This window comes from Balaenoptera ricei, chromosome 16, assembly GCF_028023285.1.
Source record: "Balaenoptera ricei isolate mBalRic1 chromosome 16, mBalRic1.hap2, whole genome shotgun sequence".
In the NCBI taxonomy this organism is placed as follows: domain Eukaryota; kingdom Metazoa; phylum Chordata; class Mammalia; order Artiodactyla; family Balaenopteridae; genus Balaenoptera; species Balaenoptera ricei.
Window position 1 is genome coordinate 27,718,927 of NC_082654.1, and position 21,739 is coordinate 27,740,665.

The 21,739-nt window shown below is 40.0% G+C and overlaps 2 protein-coding genes across 5 annotated transcripts in view; both read right to left on the bottom strand.

Annotated features, from left to right (window-relative positions):
* Positions 1-21,739, bottom strand: part of BTRC (beta-transducin repeat containing E3 ubiquitin protein ligase) — a 185,893-nt gene that overhangs the window by 142,774 nt on the left and 21,380 nt on the right. The gene's annotated exons all lie outside the window — the stretch shown is intronic.
* Positions 17,497-18,504, bottom strand: LOC132350588 (BTB/POZ domain-containing adapter for CUL3-mediated RhoA degradation protein 3-like). Its single transcript, XM_059899876.1, has one exon. It carries the CDS (start codon positions 18,502-18,504, stop codon positions 17,497-17,499), a length of 1,008 nt encoding a protein of 335 aa, XP_059755859.1.

Consider the following 21,739-nt stretch of genomic DNA (forward strand, 5'->3'; position numbering starts at 1 on the left):
CGGTATTTCAACTACTACAAACCAAGTATCCCAGCCTTCCTTGGGTACTCCTTGATTTAACTTTTGTGTAGGAATAGAGAAAAGAAAACTACTTGCTCATTAGAAAGAGAATAAACGCCTACATAAATAAACAGAACCACATTACATCTGACTTCCTGGGCACCACAGACCCGTAGAGAAGAAACTCCTTTCCAGCACTGTGTTTATTTCACTATTTGCAAATGGCTGGCTGATTGGCAGCTACAATATATGAAATAAATAACCATTTCAAAGATCAGGTGTCATGTTCCCTAGTAAGAAACAAAAATGAACATTATCTACCCTCCCCGTTCAGTTTATGGAATTTAGCAGGAGAATAGGTTTACTGGCTATCTGATTGCTTGATGCGTTTGTGAGGACATTTTCTGTGATGGTGTGGTTTTATTATTTAGGTTAGATAAGAAATTCTTCCCCTTTCTCTCAGGACTTCAGTATTAAGAGTTACATATTCACAAGAAGTTTCCAAAATGAGTATTTCTGGAGCAAGTGAAATGTGACAAGAAATTGTGAACTGGGGAGTGATGAGTATAGCTAATTTTTTTTTCTTCCAAGAAAATTAACTACCTGATCTTAAAATCTAAACTTAGCACAAGCCAAGATGCAAACTAGTAAATCTCAAATGCACATTGACATTTGATGTGATGATGACACTGTCCACTTTTAGACACCAATCTTAAAATCAGCACATCAGATTCTAATGTAAAACGTTTTTACAGATTTACAAACTAGCCTCAAAAATTTCTGTTCCAAGATAAGTTAAGAGAAAGGGAGATTCAAATTCATGCATTGTTATATCCCAGTGCACTACAATATCTAGGCATAACAGTATACAGGCACATATGGTAGGCTTTCATTTTCTAACTCCTTTACAAAATGTTAGTTAACTTGTTGAAGGAATCTTTGAAGTGTTTGCTGGGTATCTGAACCATTTACTAGCCTAAGCTGTCTGATCTAAGTCACGTGAGTCACATATGACCTACTACTACTAAATAACAGCATAAAACGGATGAGTATTTTACAAATCTTTCAAAACAAACTCTAGTTTGTTTTGAAAAAAAAACTCTAGTTCTCTCTTCTCTTTCCCCATCTTCTCCTCTTTTTTAAAAAGATGTTTCTTCCCTATGCCTATACGAAAGGACAGATTCTAGTCAGGCAAAATCAAGCATTGTTTAAAGAGCCTATTTATGAAAATTAACTTATATTTAAGCAAGTCAACATTAATATTTGGATTTTGACTGAAAATATTCAATGGATTACTTTAAAACACTGTTTTTATGGTCAGTCGATACTATCTCTCATAAATGACTTACATTCACACCACAGTTTCCAACTACAACACAAGAACATTAAATATAAAAACCTCTACTAAAGGGCAAAAGGGCAATGGCATTCATGTACTCATGCTCAGGTAGTGTTCAATTATTTGCAATTAAATGTGGAAGAAATATGGGAATTTCAACACCACAGTTTTTAGATCAACCCCTCAGTTTTATGGATATTTATAGCATGTGTCCAGTCTTGCAGAACTCCATCTTCCTCCACCCCATTTGTAATAGAAACTGCTCTTAAACCACTTTAACACATTGTTACTGAGATACTTCTTTTACACAGTACCTACCAAGCAGCAGATCAATACTCTAACACAGAGATTCCGATTCCATTACCACAAAAACCTGTGCAAACAGCCAGATGCTGAACAAAGAGCACAGCTTTCATTCCTACCATGTCTCCACTCCACTGAGAAGAAATATTTTGCTATGGTGGGCAAGTAGAAGTTGGGAAAGAAATAATGGCATTTAAAATAATTACGAAGCTTTGATTATAGAGAAAGTTTGAAGCATATAGCTAAAACAAATTTCACCTACAAGATGCTTATTGTTTATCATCAAACCCATCTGTTCATCTGCAGTCACAATGCTTCATTTGATGCTTTACAAATTGCCATGACATTAGGCGTTTATGTTGCAGTTCAACACTTAAGACTAAAATGATACAGAAAAGAGATTATAGAAAAGAATGAAAATAAAGCATTGGGTAAGAAATGAGGGAAAAGAGAAGGGAAAGTGGAGAAAATGAAAACATTTTACTGTTCTTTTAAAGTCACTTTCAGTTAAAATTTTGTGACTTCAATTTCTTTCTAAATGTGCTACCAAAAAAGCTTTATTCACAAGCTTTTCATATAGTTATTGTATTTATCTTTCTTTCCTACCATTATTATGATCTGAGGCAATAAAACTGAGTTGAAATATAATTAGAAAGGACAGAGATCTGTCTATATGCAATGATACTAGCAACTTGTGGCACCAGAGGGATTTAACTTCTGTCTAAAACCAATTCTCCCTGTCCTTTCTTACATTATATACTTCTGATTGACTAAGGTTGCAGTACATCCTTTCTAGACCAGCTTTAATCATTTTCACAACTATGGTTGCTATGACAACAGGATGCAGCTTATCTGTGCTGTTTTCATTTTCTCCATTTGAGTTGCCATAACAACACAATCATCCTGCCTTTCTCCAATATGTAACAACTTTCTCTTAGGATTGTATTCTTAAGGACACTGGACTTCCCCATGAAGAAAGTAACAAAATTTACATAAGAATTTTATTTAAGTAATAAAAAATCCATTTTAAAATCTTTTGAGGGAAGAGTTAATTTGATAGGAACTTTCATCATAAAAAAAAAAAAAAAATTAAAAAAACCCTGAAACCTGAAACCTAAAGACTATCTACCAATAGCAGTGACTTAGTTTTATACAGACTTCCCCAAGCAAAAGATAGCAATATCATCATGGTTATGAGCTGTGGCAAACTGTTCATTAATACCTGTCCCAAGCAGAACAATCAAGAATGAATACAGTTCTATACTGCATACTTTGCTGTGGTAATCCAACATCATTTGTTAGGAATACCAGAGCTCTAAGTAGTGGGTTTTATACTAGGTAACCTCCATTTTAAAATCTTTACCTTCAATTCAAGGCTTTCCATGGTAGTAGAATCCTGAAGAAGTTCATACAGTTCAAATTCTTTTATAGTATAAATTGAGTATTTATAAAAACTCCTATTTATAGAAAAGATCAAAGAAAAGCATTTATTGTTCTAAATCGGCGACACAAAACTTTTTGAATATTTTGGCTACTAGATCACCATATCCATTACTAGGACCATCATGTCAGAACATAAAAGTGTTTTTTTTTTTTTTTTTAAAAAAAACAACTATCGGGGCTTCCCTGGTGGTGCAGTGGTTGAGAATCTGCCTGCCAATGCACGGGACACGGGTTCGAGCCCTGGTCTGGGAAGATCCCACATGCCACGGAGCAACTGGGCCCGTGAGCCACAATTACTGAGCCTGTGCGTCTGGAGCCTGTGCTCCGCAACAAGAGAGGCCGTGATAGTGAGAGGTCCGCGCACCGCGATGAAGAGTGGCCCCCGCTTGCCACAACTAGAGAAAGCCCTCGCACAGAAACGAAGACCCAACACAGCCGTAAATAAAAATAAATAAATAAATTTAAATAGCACTTGGCAAACAAAGAGAGGGAAGAAACAAAAACAAAACAAAAAAAACTATCAATTGTTAACAACCCTTTGTTGTACCAGTATTTGCTATAACAGGACTCCATATATGCAAACGCTTATTTTAATTTAATAGCTTAAATCACTAAATTCAGATCTTTTAAGCCCTTTGATCAGCTGACAAAGATACATTAAAATTTCTCCCATAGTGGGAATTCTCTGGCGGTCCAGTGGTTAGGACTCCACGCTTCCACTGCAAGGGGCACGGGTTTGATCCCTGGATGGGGACCTAAAATCCTGCAAGCTGTGCAGCACAGCCAAAAAAAAAATTCTCCCATAGTATAAATATCCATGAATATGTATATATATTTATTGCTTACAAACAAAACATGGAAATATTACTATTTGAGGAAAAAATATGCAAATGTTACTAATGTTACTAAGTTCCCCCTTAGTTCCCTAAGGCATCTAAAAGATTATTTACAATATGTAGTATTTTTATAGGATTGAACTAATTTTCACATATTAATGTAACAAGACACATTTTAATTTTAATCACAGCTGAGATAATTTAATAAATTTTGTAGTTTGCAGTGAACTGAAAAAGATGATTTATTTAACCAAACCTGAGGATCATAGCAGGATCATTTTCTTAAGTTCATTTTTTAAAGAAAAAATCCACTAGTCTTTCAACCTCTGAAATAACAATTTAACAATTTGGTTTTTAGCCATTTTTTTTTAAAGACTAAAGAGGAGAGGGTCAGCAAATGTAAAGAGCAAAACTAATGACAGGATCAAGATCTGTTTTTGTTTTTGTTTTTCTAATTTATTTATTTAGTTAGTTTTGGCTGAGTTGGATCTTCATTGCTACGTGTGGGCTTTCTCTAGTTACGGCAAGCAGGGGCTACTCTTCATTGCGGTGCGAGGGCTTCTCACCAGGGTGGCTTCTCTTGTTGCAGAGCACGGGCTCTAGGCGTGCGGGCTCCAGTAGTTGCGGCATGGGGGCTCAGTAGTTGCGGCATGGGGGCTCAGTAGTTGTGGCTTGCAGGCTCTAGAGCGCAGGCTCAGTAGTTGTGGCGTACGGGCTTAGTTGCTCCACAGCATGTGGGATCTTCCCGGACCAAGGCTGAACCCTGGCAGCGGATTCTTAACCACTGCACCACCACGGAAGTCCAAGATCTTTTCTTCAGAATCTTTTCCATACAAGAAAATGAGGAACTCCAAAACAATGATAATTAAAAAAAGAAAAAAAAAAAAAAAAGGCAGCTAGAGCAAATGGGTAGTTACACTACTTAAAGGAGTGGTTGAGAGAGGGGGGATGGCAGCACAGAGGGTACTGACAGAAAAGGAGAGAAACTAGGACCAAATGGATTCCAATCCTGGGCAACCTGGATAGACTCTCACATGAAAATGAAACCAACAAACTGGGCTAAAATCGTACACAAAAGCCCATCTCTCGCTAACCCTGTTTTCTTCTTTCCATAGTACTGGTAGGAACCTCAAGAAAATCCTCCTTTCTAAGGCTTAAACTCCCAAGTAACTGTTACCTTGCAATGACTTCTAAATTAGCTGAAGCCAGTAGGTCCTAGGCTATAAGCAAGATGATGTAATTTTATTATAGTGCAATAATGTGAATTGAGGTGCTAATGCTGTTGGAATTGGAGTCTCAAGGCTGGATTTCTGTGATGCACTCTGATAGGATTGGTGAATTATCTGTGCATGTGTGGCTTAGCATTCTTGGTAACAGCCATGACTCATCCAGAATACCTCTCAAAAGACAGGCTCTGGCCTCATCACCAGGGCAGTCTGCTGCGAACCGACACGCATTCAGATCTATGCTATTGCTATCACACCTGCTGGAACTCACTGGTGGAATTGCTATTCCTGCCCTAATCTGACATGTCTAGCCACGCACTCTATAGGGACTTGCAGGCTACTGGGACAAAGCCCTACCAACTCTTCTCAAGAGTGTGCTATATCCTGTCCAAAGTGGTAAGAATTTTAACCCTTACTCTCTCCAGGTTAGGGCCTTCCTTATTTCTCTTGTCTGTTCCTAAGATAAGTAGTTATGCTCTACTCATAACTAGTGAGTCTGTGATCTCTGTGTGTTTTGTAGAGAGGAGGAGAGTGGGGGAAGAACCTGCTTTTAGCTTTACTTTTGATACTACTGGGCTGGCCAAAGAGTTCGTTCGGATATATAATTGAGTATTTAAAAGGACAAAAACCCTTATCTTATGAATAAACTAGTGTCCCCAATACAAGCAAAGTGAAGTCCACAAGCCAGGCGAACTGAATACTTCAAAATGGTACTTTTCCTGTGATTTTAAGAGATAAGAATTCTATATATACACAAGAGATCTAAATGTACTTCTACATTCCAAGGTACAATGTAGTGATTTATAAAGCTTAATTATATCAGTCATTGGCAATTAGATCTGGAAAGGTCCAATTTCCAAAACTTAAAAAAATAAGTTATCAGGGCTTCTCTGGTGGCGCAGTGGTTAAGAATCCGCCTGCCAAGGCAGGGGACACGGGTTCGAGCCCTGGGTCGGGAAGATCCCACATGCCGCGGAGCAACGAAGCCCGTGCACCACAACTACTGAGCCCACGTGCCACAACTACTGAAGCCCGCGCGCCTAGAGCCCGTGCTCCGCAACAAGAGAAGCCACCGCATGAGAAGCCCGCGCACCGCAACAAAGAGTAGCCCCTGCTCGCCGCAACCAGAGGAAAGCCCACGTGCAGCAACAAAGACCCAACACAGCCAAAAATAAATTAAAAAAAAAAAAAAAAAGTTATCAAAGAGTCATCTTCTTTAATAAGAAATTATAATGTACCTTTAGTCATCAATCTCCACCCCTAGCCCTACAAGAATATTAATCTTCCAAAGAGAATTGAAATGGAAACATCTCCTTTTGTCCAGCTAAACAATGTCCATATTCTGTAAAGTCTTTATTTACTATAACATTGGAATAAAGGAAGATCTAGGTATAGATTCCAAGGCATATACTTAGCTTTAGAAGGGCATGATATACAGTATAAGAAGTCTGCATTATACTGGCTATGCTTGTTTTAAAGATTAGTTTTCTCATTCAAATGCCTTTCAATGATGTATGAAATTTGAAGAGAATGTGAAAAAAGGCAAAGAACTCAATTCTACCATAAGGCATCTTCCTCCTATGTGTTAGACCAGTTGGTTTCCAATGTGCACATGCCAGGAGGTAGGCAGGATGATCCTTTGGGGTACAGGGGGAAAAAAATTAAACTTCTACTAAAATTAATTTGATTTTAAAAAGAAATTAATGCTTTCTGATTTTTATAATATAGACTGACACTTGTTCCCTCATTTTAAAAAAAAAAAATAAGTTCATCTGTGTCATCTTTTTTTTAGATTCTGCATATAAGTGTTACCATATGATACTTGTCTTTCTCTGTCTGACTTACTTCACTTAGTATGATAATCTCCAGGTCTATCCATGTTGCTGCAAATGGCATTATTTCATTCTTTTCAATAGCTAAGTAATATTCCATTGTATATATGTACCACATCTTCTTTATCCATTCATCTGTCAACCAACATTTAGGTTGCTTCCATGTTTGTAAACAGTACTACAATGAACACTGGGGTGCATGTATCCTTTTGGACCATGTTTTTCTCCAGATATATGCCCAGAAGTGGGACTGCTGGATCATATGGTAACTCTATTTTTAGTTTTTTAAGGAACCTCCATATTGTTCTCCATAGTGGCTGTACCAATTTACATTCCCACCAACAGTGTAGGAGGGTTTCCTTTTCTCCACACCCTCTCCATCATTTATTGTTTATATAATAGATTTTTTGATGATGGCCATTCTGACTGGTGTGAGGTGATATTTCATTGTAGTTTTAATTTGCATTTCTCTAATAATTAGCAATGTCAAGCATCTTTTTCATGTGTCTACTGACCATCTGTATGTCTTCTTTGGAGAAATGTCTATTTAGGGCTTCTGCCCTTTTTTTTATTGGGTTGTTTTTTGGACATTGAGCCGCATGAGCTGTTTGTAAATTTTGGAGACTAATCCCTTGTCAGTCGCATCGTTTGAGACTATTATCTCCCATTCTGTGGGTTGTCTTTTCATTCTGTTTATGGTTCCCTTTGCTGTGCAAAAGCTTTTGAGTTTAATTAGCTCCCATTTGTTTATTTTTGTTTTTATTTCCATTACTCTGGAAGACGAATTGAAAAAGATATTGCTGCAATTTATGTCAAAGAGTGTTCTGCCTATGTTTTCCTCTAAGAGTTTTATAGTACTCGGTCTTACATATAGGTCTTTAATCCATTTTGAGTTTATTTTTGTGGTGGTGTTTAAGAATGACTCCCAAGACTGAACCAGGACGAAACAGAAAATATGAACAGACCAATCATAAGTACTGAAATTGAAACTATGATTAAAACTCTTCCAACAAACGAAAGTCCAGGACCAGACAGCTTCACAGGTGAATTCTATCAAACATTTAGAGAAGAGCTAGCACCCATCCTTCTCAAACTCTCCCAAAAAACTGCAGAGGAAGAAACACTCCCAATCTCATTCTATGAGGCCACCATCACCCTGATACCAAAACCAGACAAAAATATTACAAAAAAAGAAAATTACAGGCCAGTATCACTGATGAATACAGATGCAAAAATCCTCAACAAAATACTAGCAAACAGAATCCAACAACACATTAAAAGGATCATACACCATGATCAAGTGGGATTTATCCCAGGGATGCAAGGAGTCTTTAATATACGCAAATCAATCAATGTGATACACCATATGAACAAATTAAAGAAGAAGAACCATATGATCATCTCAATAAATGCAAAAAAAGCTTTTGACAAAATTCAACACCCATTTATGATAAAAACTCTCCAGAAAGTGGGCATAGAGGGAACCTACCTCAACATAATAAAGGCCATTTATGACAAACCCACAGCAAACATCATTCTCAGTGGTGAAAAACTGAAAGCATTTCTTCTAAGATCAGGAACAAGACAAGGATGTCCACTCTCACCACTATTATTCAACATAGTTTTGGAAGTCCTAGCCACGACAATCAGAGAAGAAAAAGAAATAAAAGGAATCCAAATAGGAAAAGAAGAAATAAAACTGTCACTGTTTGCAGATGACATGATACTATACATAGAGAATCCTAAAGATACCACCAGAAAACTACTAGAGCTAATCAATGAATTTGGTAAAGTTGCAAGATACAAAATTAATGCACAGAAATCTCTTGCATTCCTATACACTAACAACGAAAGATCAGAAAAAGAAATTAAGGAAACAATCCCATTCACCATTGCAACAAAAAGAATAGAATACCTAGGAATAAACCTAACTAAGGAGGTAAAAGACCTGTACTCAGAAAACTATAAGACACTCATGAAAGAAATCAAAGATGATACAAACAGATGGAGAGATATACCATGTTCTTGGATTGGAAGAATCAATATTGTGAAAATGACTATACTACCCAAAGCAATCTACAGATTCAATGCAATCCCTATCAAATTACCAGTGGCATTTTTTACAGAACTGGAACAAAAAACCTTAAAATTTGTATGGAGACACAAAAGACCCCGAATAGCCAAAGCAGTCTTGAGGGAAAAAAACGGAGCTGGAAAAATCAGACTCCCTGACTTCAGACTATACTACAAAGCTACAGTAATCAAGTCAATATGGTACTGGCACAAAAACAGAAACACAGATCAGTGGAACAGGATAGAAAGCCCAGAGATAAACCCACGCATCTCTGGTCAACTAATCTATGACAAAGGAGGAAAGGATATACAATGGAGAAAAGACAACCTCTTCAATAAGTGGTGCTGGGAAAACTGGACAGCTACATGTAAAAGAATGAACTTAGAACACTCCCTAACACCATACACAAAAATAAACTCAAAATGGATTAAAGACCTAAATGTAAGACCGGACACTATAAAACTCTTAGAGGAAAACATAGGAAGAACACTCTTTGACATAAATCACAGCAAGATCTTTTTTGATCCACCTCCTAGAGTAATGGAAATAAAAACAAAAATAAACAAATGGGACCTAATGAAACTTAAAAGCTTTTGCACAGCAAAGGAAGCCATAAACAAGACGAAAAGACAACCCTCAGAATGGAAGAAAATACATGCAAACAAAGCAACTAACAAAGGATTAATCTCCAAAATATATAAGCAGCTCATGCAGCTCAATATTAAAAGAACAACCCAATCCAAAAATGGGCAGAAGACCTAAATAGACATTTCTCCAAAGAAGATATACAGATTGCCAACAAACACATGACAGGATGCTCAACATCACTAATTATTAGAGAAATGCAAATCAAAACTACAATGAGGTATCACCTCACACCAGTTAGAATGGGCATCATCAGAAAATCTACAAACAACAAATACTGGAGAGGGTGTGGAGAAAAGGGAACCCTCTTGCACTGTTGGTGGGAATGTAAATTGATACAGCTACTATGGAGAACAGTATGGAGGTTCCTTAAAAAACTAAAAATAGAATTACTATATGACCCAGCAATCCCACTACTGGGCATATACCCAGAGAAATCCGTAATTTAAAAAGACACATGCACCCCAGTGTTCACTGCAGCACTATTTACAATAGCCAGGTCATGGAAGCAACCTAAATGCCCATCAACAGACGAATGGATAAAGAAGATGTGGTTCATATATACAATGGAATATTACTCAACCACAGAAAGGAATGAAATTGGGTCATTTGTAGAGACGTGGATGGATCTAGAGACTGTCATATAGAGTGAAGTAAGTCAGAAAGAGAAAAACAAATATTGTATATTAATGTATATATGTGGAACCTAGAAAAATGGTACAGATGAACCGATGTGCAGGGCAGAAATAGAGACACAGGTGTAGAGAACAAACGTATGGACACCAAGGGGGGAAAGTGGTGGGTGGGGGGGGGGGGGTGGGATGAACTGGGAGATTGGGATTGACATATATACACTAATATGTATAAAACAGATAACTAATACGAACCTGCTGTATAAAAAATAAATAAAGTTAAATTTAAAAAAAAAATTCCAAAGGAAGCATTTGGACAAGGTAGTGAACCATGCCTATATCCTGAACTTGCTCTATTCCTAGTTACCTGATGTTTGTACTCATTCTTTGAACTACTTCATATTCTTCTAATAAATTATGGTTTTGCTCTTAAACAAAAAAAAACCTCCCAACAAACGTACGTCCAGGACCAGATGGCTTCACAGGCTAATTCTATCAAACATTTAGAGAAGAGTTAACACCTATCCTTCTGAAACTATTCCAAAAAAGTGCAGAGGAAGGAATACTCCCAAACTCATTCTATGAGGCCACCATCACTCTGATACCAAAACCAGACAAAGATACCACAAAAAAAGAAAATTACAGGCCAATATCACTGATAAACACAGACGCAAAAATCCTCAACAAAATACTAGCAATCCGAATCCAACAATACATTAAAAGGATCATACACCACAATCATGTGGGATTTATCCCAGGAATACAAGGACTTTTCAATATTCACAAATCAATCAGTGTGCTACACCACATCAACAAACTAAAGAATAAAAACCATATGATCATCTCAGTAGATGCAGAAAGAGCTTTTGACAAAATTCAACACCCATTTATGATAAAAACTCTCCAGAAAGTGGGCATAGAGGGAACCTACCTCAACATAATAAAGACCATATATGACAAACCTACAGCTAACATCATACTCAGTGGTGAAATGCTGAAAGCATTTCCTCTAAGATCAGGAACAAGACAAGGATGCCCACTCTCTCCACTTTTATTCAACATAGTTTTGGAAGTCCTAGCCACGACAATCAGAGAAGAAAAAGAAATAAAAGCAATCCAAATTGGAAAAGAAGAAGTAAAACTGTCACTGTTTGCAGATGACATGATACTATACATAGAGAATCCTAAAGATACCACCAGAAAACTACTAGAGCTAATCAATGAATTTGGTAAAGTTGCAAGATACAAAATTAATGCACAGAAATCTCTTGCATTTCTATACACTAACAATTAAAGATCAGAAAGAGAAATTAAGGAAACAACTCCATTCACCACTGCAACAAAAAGAATAAAACACCTAGGAATAAACCTACCTAAGGAGGTAAAAGACCTGTACTCCGAAAACTGTAAGATGCTGATGAAAGAAATCAAAGACAACACAAACAGATGGAAAGATATACCATATGCTAGGATTGGAAGAATCAATATTGTGAAAATGACTATACCACCCAAGGCAATCTATAGATTCAATGCAATCCCTATCAAACTACCAATGGCATTTTTCACAAAACTAGATCAAAAAAAATTTTTAATTTGTATGGAGACACAAAAGACCCCAAATAGCTAAAGCAATCTTGAGAAAGAAAAACGGAGCTGGAGGAATCAGACTATATACAAAGCTATAGTCATCAAAACAGTGTGGTACTGGCACAAAAACAGAAATATACATCAATGGAACAGGTCAGAAAGCCCAGAAAGAAACCGATGCACCTATGGTCAATTAATCTACGACAAAAGAGGCAAGAATATACAATGGAGAAAAGACAGTCTCTTCAGTAAATGGTGATGGGAAAACTGGACAGCTACATGTAAAAAAATGAAACTAGAACATTATTTAACACCATACACAAAAAATGGTTCCATCATTTGATCTGATATTAGACAGTCAAATGTGTCACCTACAAACCAACTGTTCCACTGGAAGACTGGGAGTTCCATAAAACAAAGGGGTTGGCAGTTATGGCCCCTCATTCGTTCATTGTTTTTAATTATTTTTTCTACTTTTCAAATTTGTTCTAATTAAAAAAAAAAAAAAAAAAAAACTCACTTAGGGACTTCCCTGGTGGTCCAGTGGCTAAGATTCTGTGCTCCCAGTGCAGGGGGCCCAGGTTCAATCCCTGGTCAGGGAACTAGATCCCACATGCCACAACCAAGAGTTCACATGCCGCAACTAAAAGAAAAAGATCCTGCATGTTGCAACAAAGATCCTGCACTCGGCAATGAACATCCCACGTGCCACAACTAAGACCTGGCGCAGCCAAATTAAAAAAAAAAAAAAAGCTCATTTATGAAAAATTATCATATGGACATCAAAACTGAAAAACAATGTTGTTAGATTTACTCCCTACAATGACTTCATGAGGTAGGACGCGTGGTTTATCATTACCCCTATTTTACAAGATGAGAAATAGGAAGAAAGTATAGACAGGAAACAGAACCAAGGGCTAAGAAACTCCAGCATTTGTCTAAGGGTCAAATGGTTATTAAACCATCTGGCTCAAGAGAGTGCTCTTTCATTATACACCATTGCCTCTTAACATTTAAAAAACAAAACAAAACAAAACCAAAAAAATAATCAAAAAAAAAAAAAAGCCATCTTCCCTACCAAAGGTTTTCAAATTTTAGTATTTAATACATGGTAGGTGTCTTCTAGGTGAGTCCTAGAAAACTCCTTATAGAATCTAATTTAAACTAATCTCCAAGAAACAAGAAAAAGTGGTGGCCTCTGGGGAGGGAAAATAAATGCTACAAAGATGGGTAAAGAGATTTTCTGATATATACCCTTTTTTACTTTTTGAGTTTTGTACTGTGTTGCATGTTTTACATATTCAAAAACAAATATTTTGGGGCTTCCCTGGTGGCGCAGTGGTTGAGAGTCTGCCTGCCAATGCAGGGGACATGGATTCGAGCCCTGGTCTGGGAAGATCCCACATGCCGCGGAGCAACTAGGCCCGTGAGCCACAATAACTGAGCCTGCGCGTCTGGAGCCTGTGCTCCGCAACAAGAGAGGCCGCGATAGTGAGAGGCCTGCGCACCGTGATGAAGAGTGGCCCCCACTTGCCGCAACTAGAGAAAGCCCTCGCACAGAAACGAAGACCCAACACAGCCAAAAATAAATTAATTAATTAATTAAAAACAACAACAACAACAACAACAAAAAAAAAATATTTTTAAAACTCCATATTTTGATCTCTATCAATAGTTAACTTCTATATATCAAGGCTTATTATAAAGCTATGTGAATAAAGCTGCATGGTACTGATACAGGGATAAATAGAAAAATATACAGAATAATGAATCCAAAATCAGACCAATGCATGTAAGGACATGATTTATGATGGAGGTAGCTCTGCAGATCAGTGGAGAATACATATTCTTCCAGTAGATGATGCTGGGGGACATTGGAAATCCACATGGAAAAAAATGAAATGAAATTCCTTCCTCACAAACACAAAGATCAATTCTAGAGAGACTAACATTCTAAATGTGAAAGGCAAAACTATCAAGCTTCTAGTGGAAAATATGAGACTATTTTCATAACCTTAGGGTAGAAAAAGCTTTCTTAAAGAAGTCATGGGCTTCCCTGGTGGCACAGTGGTTGAGAGTCTGCCTGCCAATGCAGGGGACACGGGTTCGAGCCCTGGTCTGGGAAGATCCCACATGCCGCGGAGCAACTAGGCCCGTGAGCCACAATAACTGAGCCTGCGCGTCTGGAGCCTGTGCTCCGCAACAAGAGAGGCCGCGATAGTGAGAGGCCTGCGCACCGTGATGAAGAGTGGCCCCCACTTGCCGCAACTAGAGAAAGCCCTCGCACAGAAACGAAGACCCAACACAGCCAAAAATAAATTAATTAATTAATTAAAAACAACAACAACAACAACAACAACAAAAAAATATTTTTAAAACTCCATATTTTGATCTCTATCAATAGTTAACTTCTATATATCAAGGCTTATTATAAAGCTATGTGAATAAAGCTGCATGGTACTGATACAGGGATAAATAGAAAAATATACAGAATAATGAATCCAAAATCAGACCAATGCATGTAAGGACATGATTTATGATGGAGGTAGCTCTGCAGATCAGTGGAGAATACATATTCTTCCAGTAGATGATGCTGGGGGACATTGGAAATCCACATGGAAAAAAATGAAATGAAATTCCTTCCTCACAAACACAAAGATCAATTCTAGAGAGACTAACATTCTAAATGTGAAAGGCAAAACTATCAAGCTTCTAGTGGAAAATATGAGACTATTTTCATAACCTTAGGGTAGAAAAAGCTTTCTTAAAGAAGTCATGGGCTTCCCTGGTGGCACAGTGGTTGAGAGTCTGCCTGCCAATGCAGGGGACACGGGTTCGAGCCCTGGTCTGGGAAGATCCCACATGCCGCGGAGCAACTAGGCCCGTGAGCCACAACTACTGAGCCTGCGCGTCTGGAGTCTGTGCTCCGCAACGGGGGAGGCCACGATAGTGAGGGGCCCACACACCGCAATGAAGAGTGGCCCCCGCTTGCTGCAACTGGAGAAAGCCCTCGCACAGAAACGAAGACCCAACACAGCCAGAAATAAAAATAAATAAAATAAAGAATTATAAAGTAGCATAATTATTTAAAAAAAAAGAAAAGAAGTCATAGAAGCACTAATTAAACACACACACACACACCCTTCATCTATCAATCACATCCAGTGGAAGAAACACAAGCTCAACCACAAACAAAACAAAAAGAGTCAAAAGGGAACCAACAAGGCTCTGATTAGGGAAATGTGGGCTCTAATCCAGGCTGTCATCAACTGTAACCCTGAACAAGTCACATGACCTCTTTGGGTCTCAGTTTGCTCTTTTTTTTTTTAAGTAGAAGCATTATATAACTTTTATTTTATATAAGTCCACAGATGCTTGTACAACATACAATGACTACTTCTGAAGCTCATAGCATTTTTTTCCATGGCACAAAGAGACAGAAAGGTTAGTGACACACACATGTTACAATGACTCTGGGTGGAGACCTAGAGAGCACACATTCCAGAGGGAGGGCAGGGGTACCTGCACAGCGACTGCCCCACTAAGCCACTGCAGGAGGACAATGGAGAGGCGAGACCCGGAACCATGGAACCATCGTGGGCACAGGCCCCCAGCCACCACAATAAGATGACTTATTTGAAAAAAACCTCATTACGAGGGACCCAAAGCTGTTCTGCTTTTTCCATTGTAAGCTATTACAGTGTAATAAAACTTTACTCTTTACCAAATCTTAGGCCAGTGTTTTACTTGGATGGTTCTTAAATACAAATATTGACTTTTGTTTGCCCTTAGTGCTCACATAAGAAATCAGTTCCTTGTAAAATATGTCTGATAACAGAGCTTGGACCAGCCAACACTTTGTCATTGTCAGCTCACGGCTGTATGCAACTAACAGTATCACGCACCATGGAATGTTTCAGGAACTTGTTCATATCCCAGGGAAGCAAAGACTACAAACTACAAGTGCAAAGTTGGAGGAAATGTGAAAGTAGAGAGACGGCCAGAAACGTTTGGTCATAAGGCGTAGAAGCCCCAGCTAATCAGACTGTTCCACAAAGTTACTCTTCACGTAAACATTTAAAAAACAGAACTTACATGATGGCTTTCCCATTCCTACAGAAAACATCACAACTGATATTCACTTTAATTTTCTAAAAAGTTCAACCCAAAGAGCAGGGTTGGTGTTTAAAACTTAAACTGTATAAAATATTTACAAAACATTATTTAAGCCCCCTCCCTCCCATCCTTAGCACTTAATAAAATCCAAATGGCCTAATATGAAAGTTTCCCACACAACAGTTTAAAAAGCATCTACCTGATACATGATTTTTAGGTTCGGTCATGATTGTTTTAAAGTTTTATTGTAGGCTTTGTTGCTGGATACAAAATAAAGGCATACAACTGTCACAAGTAGGGCAGGATGTACAAAGTCTGAGCTGTAAAAACCATTTCAAAATATAAACTTGTTTTTTTGGAACACACTGTATCAAAGGCTGCCTGTATTAATACCTTTGGCATAAAACAGTAACGTTTCCCTCGAACAGCAGACAAAACCCATCCTGGGCTTCCCTGGTGGCGCAGTGGTTAAGAATCCGCCTGCCAATGCAGGGGACACGGGTTCGAGCCCTGGTCCGGGAAGATCCAGTGCGCCACAACTACTAAGCCTGCATGCCACAGCTACTGAAGCCCGCACGCCTAGAGCCTGTGCTCTGCAACAAGAGAAGCCACCGCAATGAGAAGCCTGCACACCACAACGAAGAGCAGCCCCTGCTCGCCGCAACTAGAGAAAGCCCGCGCACAGCAATGAAGACCCAACACAGCCAAAAATGAACAAATAAAATAAATTTATATATGAAAAAAAAGCCCATCCATACCTTAACACACAACCGGATCTCCTTGGAACTACTCTACCAGCCTAGTCTCAACCACCCACATTCGTCACCACTCCCTCTGTGCGTCATGGACGCGGAGGAGACAGGGAGGTAGGTAACCAAGAACATCCATCCCACACAAGCACCGTGCAGACAGCAGGGATCCAGCACGGGCCACCCAGGCCCCACGGACACACATCCTCATCCACAGTCGCACACGTCCCTTAAACTAACATGAACACACACACTGACTGGACCCAAAGGGACCTGCATGTCCTCTCGGTCTGCTCGCCAAAGGCCACTCCACACTGTGTAAGAATCAGAGGCAGAGACAGGAAGGGATTTCCAGATGACAGCTACACTGACAGCAGGAAAGCCATCCTGAGGCTGCTGGTGTGAGCGGTGGTCCTGTCTGGACGCCAGAACAGAGTCTGGGGCCGTGTTTAATTTCTTCTAAGCAAAGGGCAGGGCATCCGCTGGGGGCAGTAAGCCTCGCTTAACGGGGCACAAGGCCGAGGAGGAAGGAATGGAGTCCACCGGGCAGTGGTTTGTGCACTATGCCTGTGAGCAGGCCAGGCGGCCTTCCCGGGATGGAGTGGGTCAACAAGGAGGGCAGGGGAAGGGGCATCTCTGCCCTTGGTCAGACCTTGCGGGATCCCAACAAGCACCAGACCACAGATCAGCCAAAGGGACAACAGGCCTGCCCCTTCAACAGATCTGGGCAATGTAGATCCGCTCCTGCTCCTCGCCCTCGTCCTCGTCCAGGTGGTGGGAGCAACCGGCCACCCCACCTGTGGCCTCCAGGAGCGCGCTGTCAGGTCCCCGGCCATCCTGGGCCTCAGACAGCAAAATATTCAGGGTCTCCTCATAGATCCGGGCTTCGGGGAACTCTACCTTGGTCTGTTTCTTCTCCGTGGCGTAGACGATAGAGGTACAGCAGACTTCAGCGATCTTGCGGCCCTGGCTGTAGAAGGACCAGCAGCAGATTTCATCCCCAATGACATCCTTTATGAACAGGACCCTTCCATTAAAGCACAGAGACAGCTTATCAAACAGTTCGATGTTCTTCAACATACCGTTGTCAGAATTGCTGGTATACGAGTATTTGTTGTTACTTCTGTTGTAGGGCAACTTCACGGCTGGCTTATTTGAAGTCACTATAAGTTTCTGTTCTTCCTTGGATGAGGTGATAACAGGAACTCTGCAGAAAGGCTCATAAGTATCTTTGTTTCGCAGGGCTACCTGGCACTCTTCCACCAGGCCCTGGACCAGGTAGTACTTGGCTTCTGCCTGCAGCTCCTCAATCTCCCGGCGGCTCTCGGGCAAGAGGACCGCCCCGTCACAAAGGTAATTGAGTATCGTACCATAGAGCTTCCCACACCGGTCTATGAGGATCCAGCCTTCACTGTCCGTGAGCACCTCTATGCACCTGCTGAACACGGCCTTCAGCATAGTGTCCTGCTTGGTCAGCGTCTGCATGGTGGTGTAGTACAGGACTCCACCCACGTTCAGCTTCACGTACTTGGAGCTGGGGCTCGTGCCCTTGAACGAAGTGGTGCGGGTCGCAGCCACTGGTACTGCTGAGCTCACCACACTTTCTCCTGACATCTCTTCCATGAAAAGCCGGAGGACACTGGAGTCTCCAAACCCGGACTGAGAGAGACAGGAAACACCCAGCTCGCGTGAGCCTGGGGTGGAGGCGAGGCCTTCGCTCATTTTTAAAAGGAAGAAGTCATAGTCTATGATCCAAACAAAGCCTTTTGCCCAAAGTGTACTACTACTGATCTAAAATGACCACAAACCACTGTTTCTTGAATGAGCTAAGTAGGTGGACAGATTCCCAGTGTTGATACCTTAAGAGGATGAAGAAAAAGGGAAAACGATGTTTCCCAGCCCTCCCAGAGCTGAAGAGTATAAATAACTGAACATGCTGACAGTGTTTAAGGTTCACCGTGATAGAAAAGAGTGTATTCCAAATCTCCTAGATGTAAAGTGCACTTACTAGGGTAAATTGACGTTGCTGGGCATTTGCTTGGTCATACTCTTTCTTTAATAAAACTGATAAAAGTAGAAAGAGCATGGTAATATCAGTAGGATAGCAATTAAAGTATTAAGTGTTATCTATCCATATATCCCGGACAAGTAAAATTCTATCATCACAGATAGGGATAAATTGCGGCTGCTTGCCTGGGTGGCTAGGGGGATGAGAAAATTAAGAACAGGACATTCCAGTAGGATGTTTGATACCCACCAGTCAAGTCTGTACCCTTTTTCCTGATACTACCAAATAACATAATATTTCATTAGCTTCTCAAAATGCCATTTTATGATGAAGCTCAAACCTGATAGTCATACCCTTATTAAAGTCACAACTAGTTATGTTGAAATGGTAACTATCAACAACAAATTTTAAATTAAAATACATTATGTAGGGCTTCCCTGGTGGCGCAGTGGTTGAGAATCTGCCTGCTAATGCAGGGGACACGGGTTCAAGCCCTGGTCTGGGAAGATCCCACATGCCGCGGAGCAACTAGGCCCGTGAGCCACAACTACTGAGCCTGCGCGTCTGGAGCTTGTGCTCCGCAACGAGAGGCTGCGACAATGAGAGGCCCGCGCACCGCGATGAAGAGTGGCCCCCGCTTGCCCCAACTAGAGAAAGCTCTCGCACAGAAACGAAGACCCAACACAGCCAAAATTAAATAGATAAATAAACTAAAAAAAAAAAAAAAAAAAAAAATTTTTTTAAAAAATTAAAAAAAAAAAAAAATACATTATGTAACAACATTAAAATAAGGCTAGATGGGGACCCATGGATAGGATTCAAGGATCTCTGAAACTCTTGAAATCATGTACAAAAGGTATACACATGTGCATGTCTTGGGAGAGTATCTCATGACATACAAAAGATTTTCAGTGAGGTCCATGAACAAAAAAGTTTATGAAACTTTGAGTTAGATGACCCCTCTAGACTCAAAGCCCACACAAATTTAGTGACATCTCAGTTAAACCAAATAACTGACCCACTTATTAAGGAAGTAGAACTTTGTCTCCTTCTGATTCATCGCATTTTCTCTTAATCCAAGTTCAATAAAAGTCAGTCTCACTTTAAAATAAAAATTTTTTAAACTTCATGGCTTCAATTAAGCAATTAAAAATTCAGCCCAATAGTGCCCTCCAGGGTTTCCCTGGTGGCGCAGTGGTTGAGAATCTGCCTGCCAATGCAGGGGACACGGGTTCGAGCCCTGGTCTGGGAAGATCCCACATGCCGTGGAGCAACTACGCCCGTGCGCCACAACTACTGAAGCCCGCATGCCTAGAGCCCATGCTAGGCAACAAGAGAAGCCACTGCAGTGAGAAGCAGGCGCACCGCAACAAAGAGTAGCCCCCGCTCGCTGCAACTAGAGAAAGCCCGCACCCAGCAATGAAGACCCAATGCAGCCAAAAATAAAAAATAAAAAAATAGTGCCCTCCAATTTCAAAACTCAAATTTTAACTACAATATATTCTATTTCTCAATGAGAAAGAGAATCTCTTCTTTAATCCTTTCCACCAGGCATCACTCTTTCTAGGTTCTGGGTACATTTTCACATCAATTGAAAACAAGATCTCACTCTTTCTTACTGGTTTACATAATTAATTGGAATTGTTAGTCCAAATTCATCAATCCCTGAGCCTTTTTAATTTATTTATTTTATTTATTTATTTTTGGCTGTCTTGGGTCTTCATTGCTGCGTGCAGGCTTTCTCTAGTTGCAGTGAGCGGGGGCTACTCTTCGTTGAGGTACGTGGGCTTCTCATTGCAGTGGCTTCTCTTGTTGCGGAGCATGGGCTCTAGGCACGCGGGCTCAGTAGTTGTAGCACGTGGGCTCAGTAGTTGTAGCACTTGGGCTCAGTAGTCGTGGCTCACGGGCTCTAGACTGCAGGCTCAGTAGTTGTGGTTCAAGGGCTTAGTTGCTCCGCAGCATGTGGGATCTTCCCGGACCAGAGCTCGAACCCATGTCCCCTGCATTGGCAGGCGGATTCTCAACCACTGAGCCACGAGGGGAGTCCCAATCCCTGAGCCTTGGAAAAAGCTACTAGTCAAATCCTAGTCTGGTCAAAGTTTGGTGACTGATTCCCACTTCTGCTTCATAAGTACATACTGAAAACACACACACACACAACTTACTAATAAGAACTATAATTTACCACCAACTACTCATAAGAAATTATAGCTCTGCTGACTGGCAAGTAATTTGCAAAAGCAGATCAGTTTAGCTGCATAAAATAAATATCTACCTGCACGTACAAGCACCAGTCAGGGCGTGAAATTAAACTTTTTATTCGGAAGTAAAGAGCTGCTTCAAGGCTGTGATTTAGTCTGGGAAACAAATAGTAAGGTCATCCTTTTCTTTCTGATGTTTATAGCATTTCTAATAGGGGAAGCAAGGGAGGAGGACAATCAGGCCAAATTCCATAGAAGCAAAAATATCTCTATGACATAACAAATGTGCCACTTGCTTTACTAATTGCACAGACTTAACAGAACCAAGTTGGTGAAATGTATGCAGGGATCACTTAAATTCTGAAAGCCCAAAATGACCACAATGGACATCTCATTCGGTCAAAACTAAGGGATCAGTGTTTAAGTGAAGTAAAGAAAATTCCAACAGATATAAACGCCACAGTAAGTTTTAAAACAGCCTACAGCCATTTTCATTACAACACAATTTTGGATTAGTCAGATTAATGAGATCCTATTCAGTAATTTAGCCAATTCCCACAATTTTTCCAACATTTATCAAAATCAACTAACACAAACTTCAACTTATTTCACTATACTATAACCACACTACTCTCACGTCTACCAGAGAAAGCAAACAAGTAGAAAAAAAAAAGCCCAAATAATTATGAGCAAATTGCCTTGAAAGGCCTAGAGAAGCCACAGTGAGTCTCGAAGTGTGATCCCAGAA

Bases quoted from the DNA above. Each gene is read 5' to 3' on its own strand.
- LOC132350588 (XM_059899876.1), bottom strand. From the start codon at position 18,504: ATGAGCGAAGGCCTCGCCTCCACCCCAGGCTCACGCGAGCTGGGTGTT.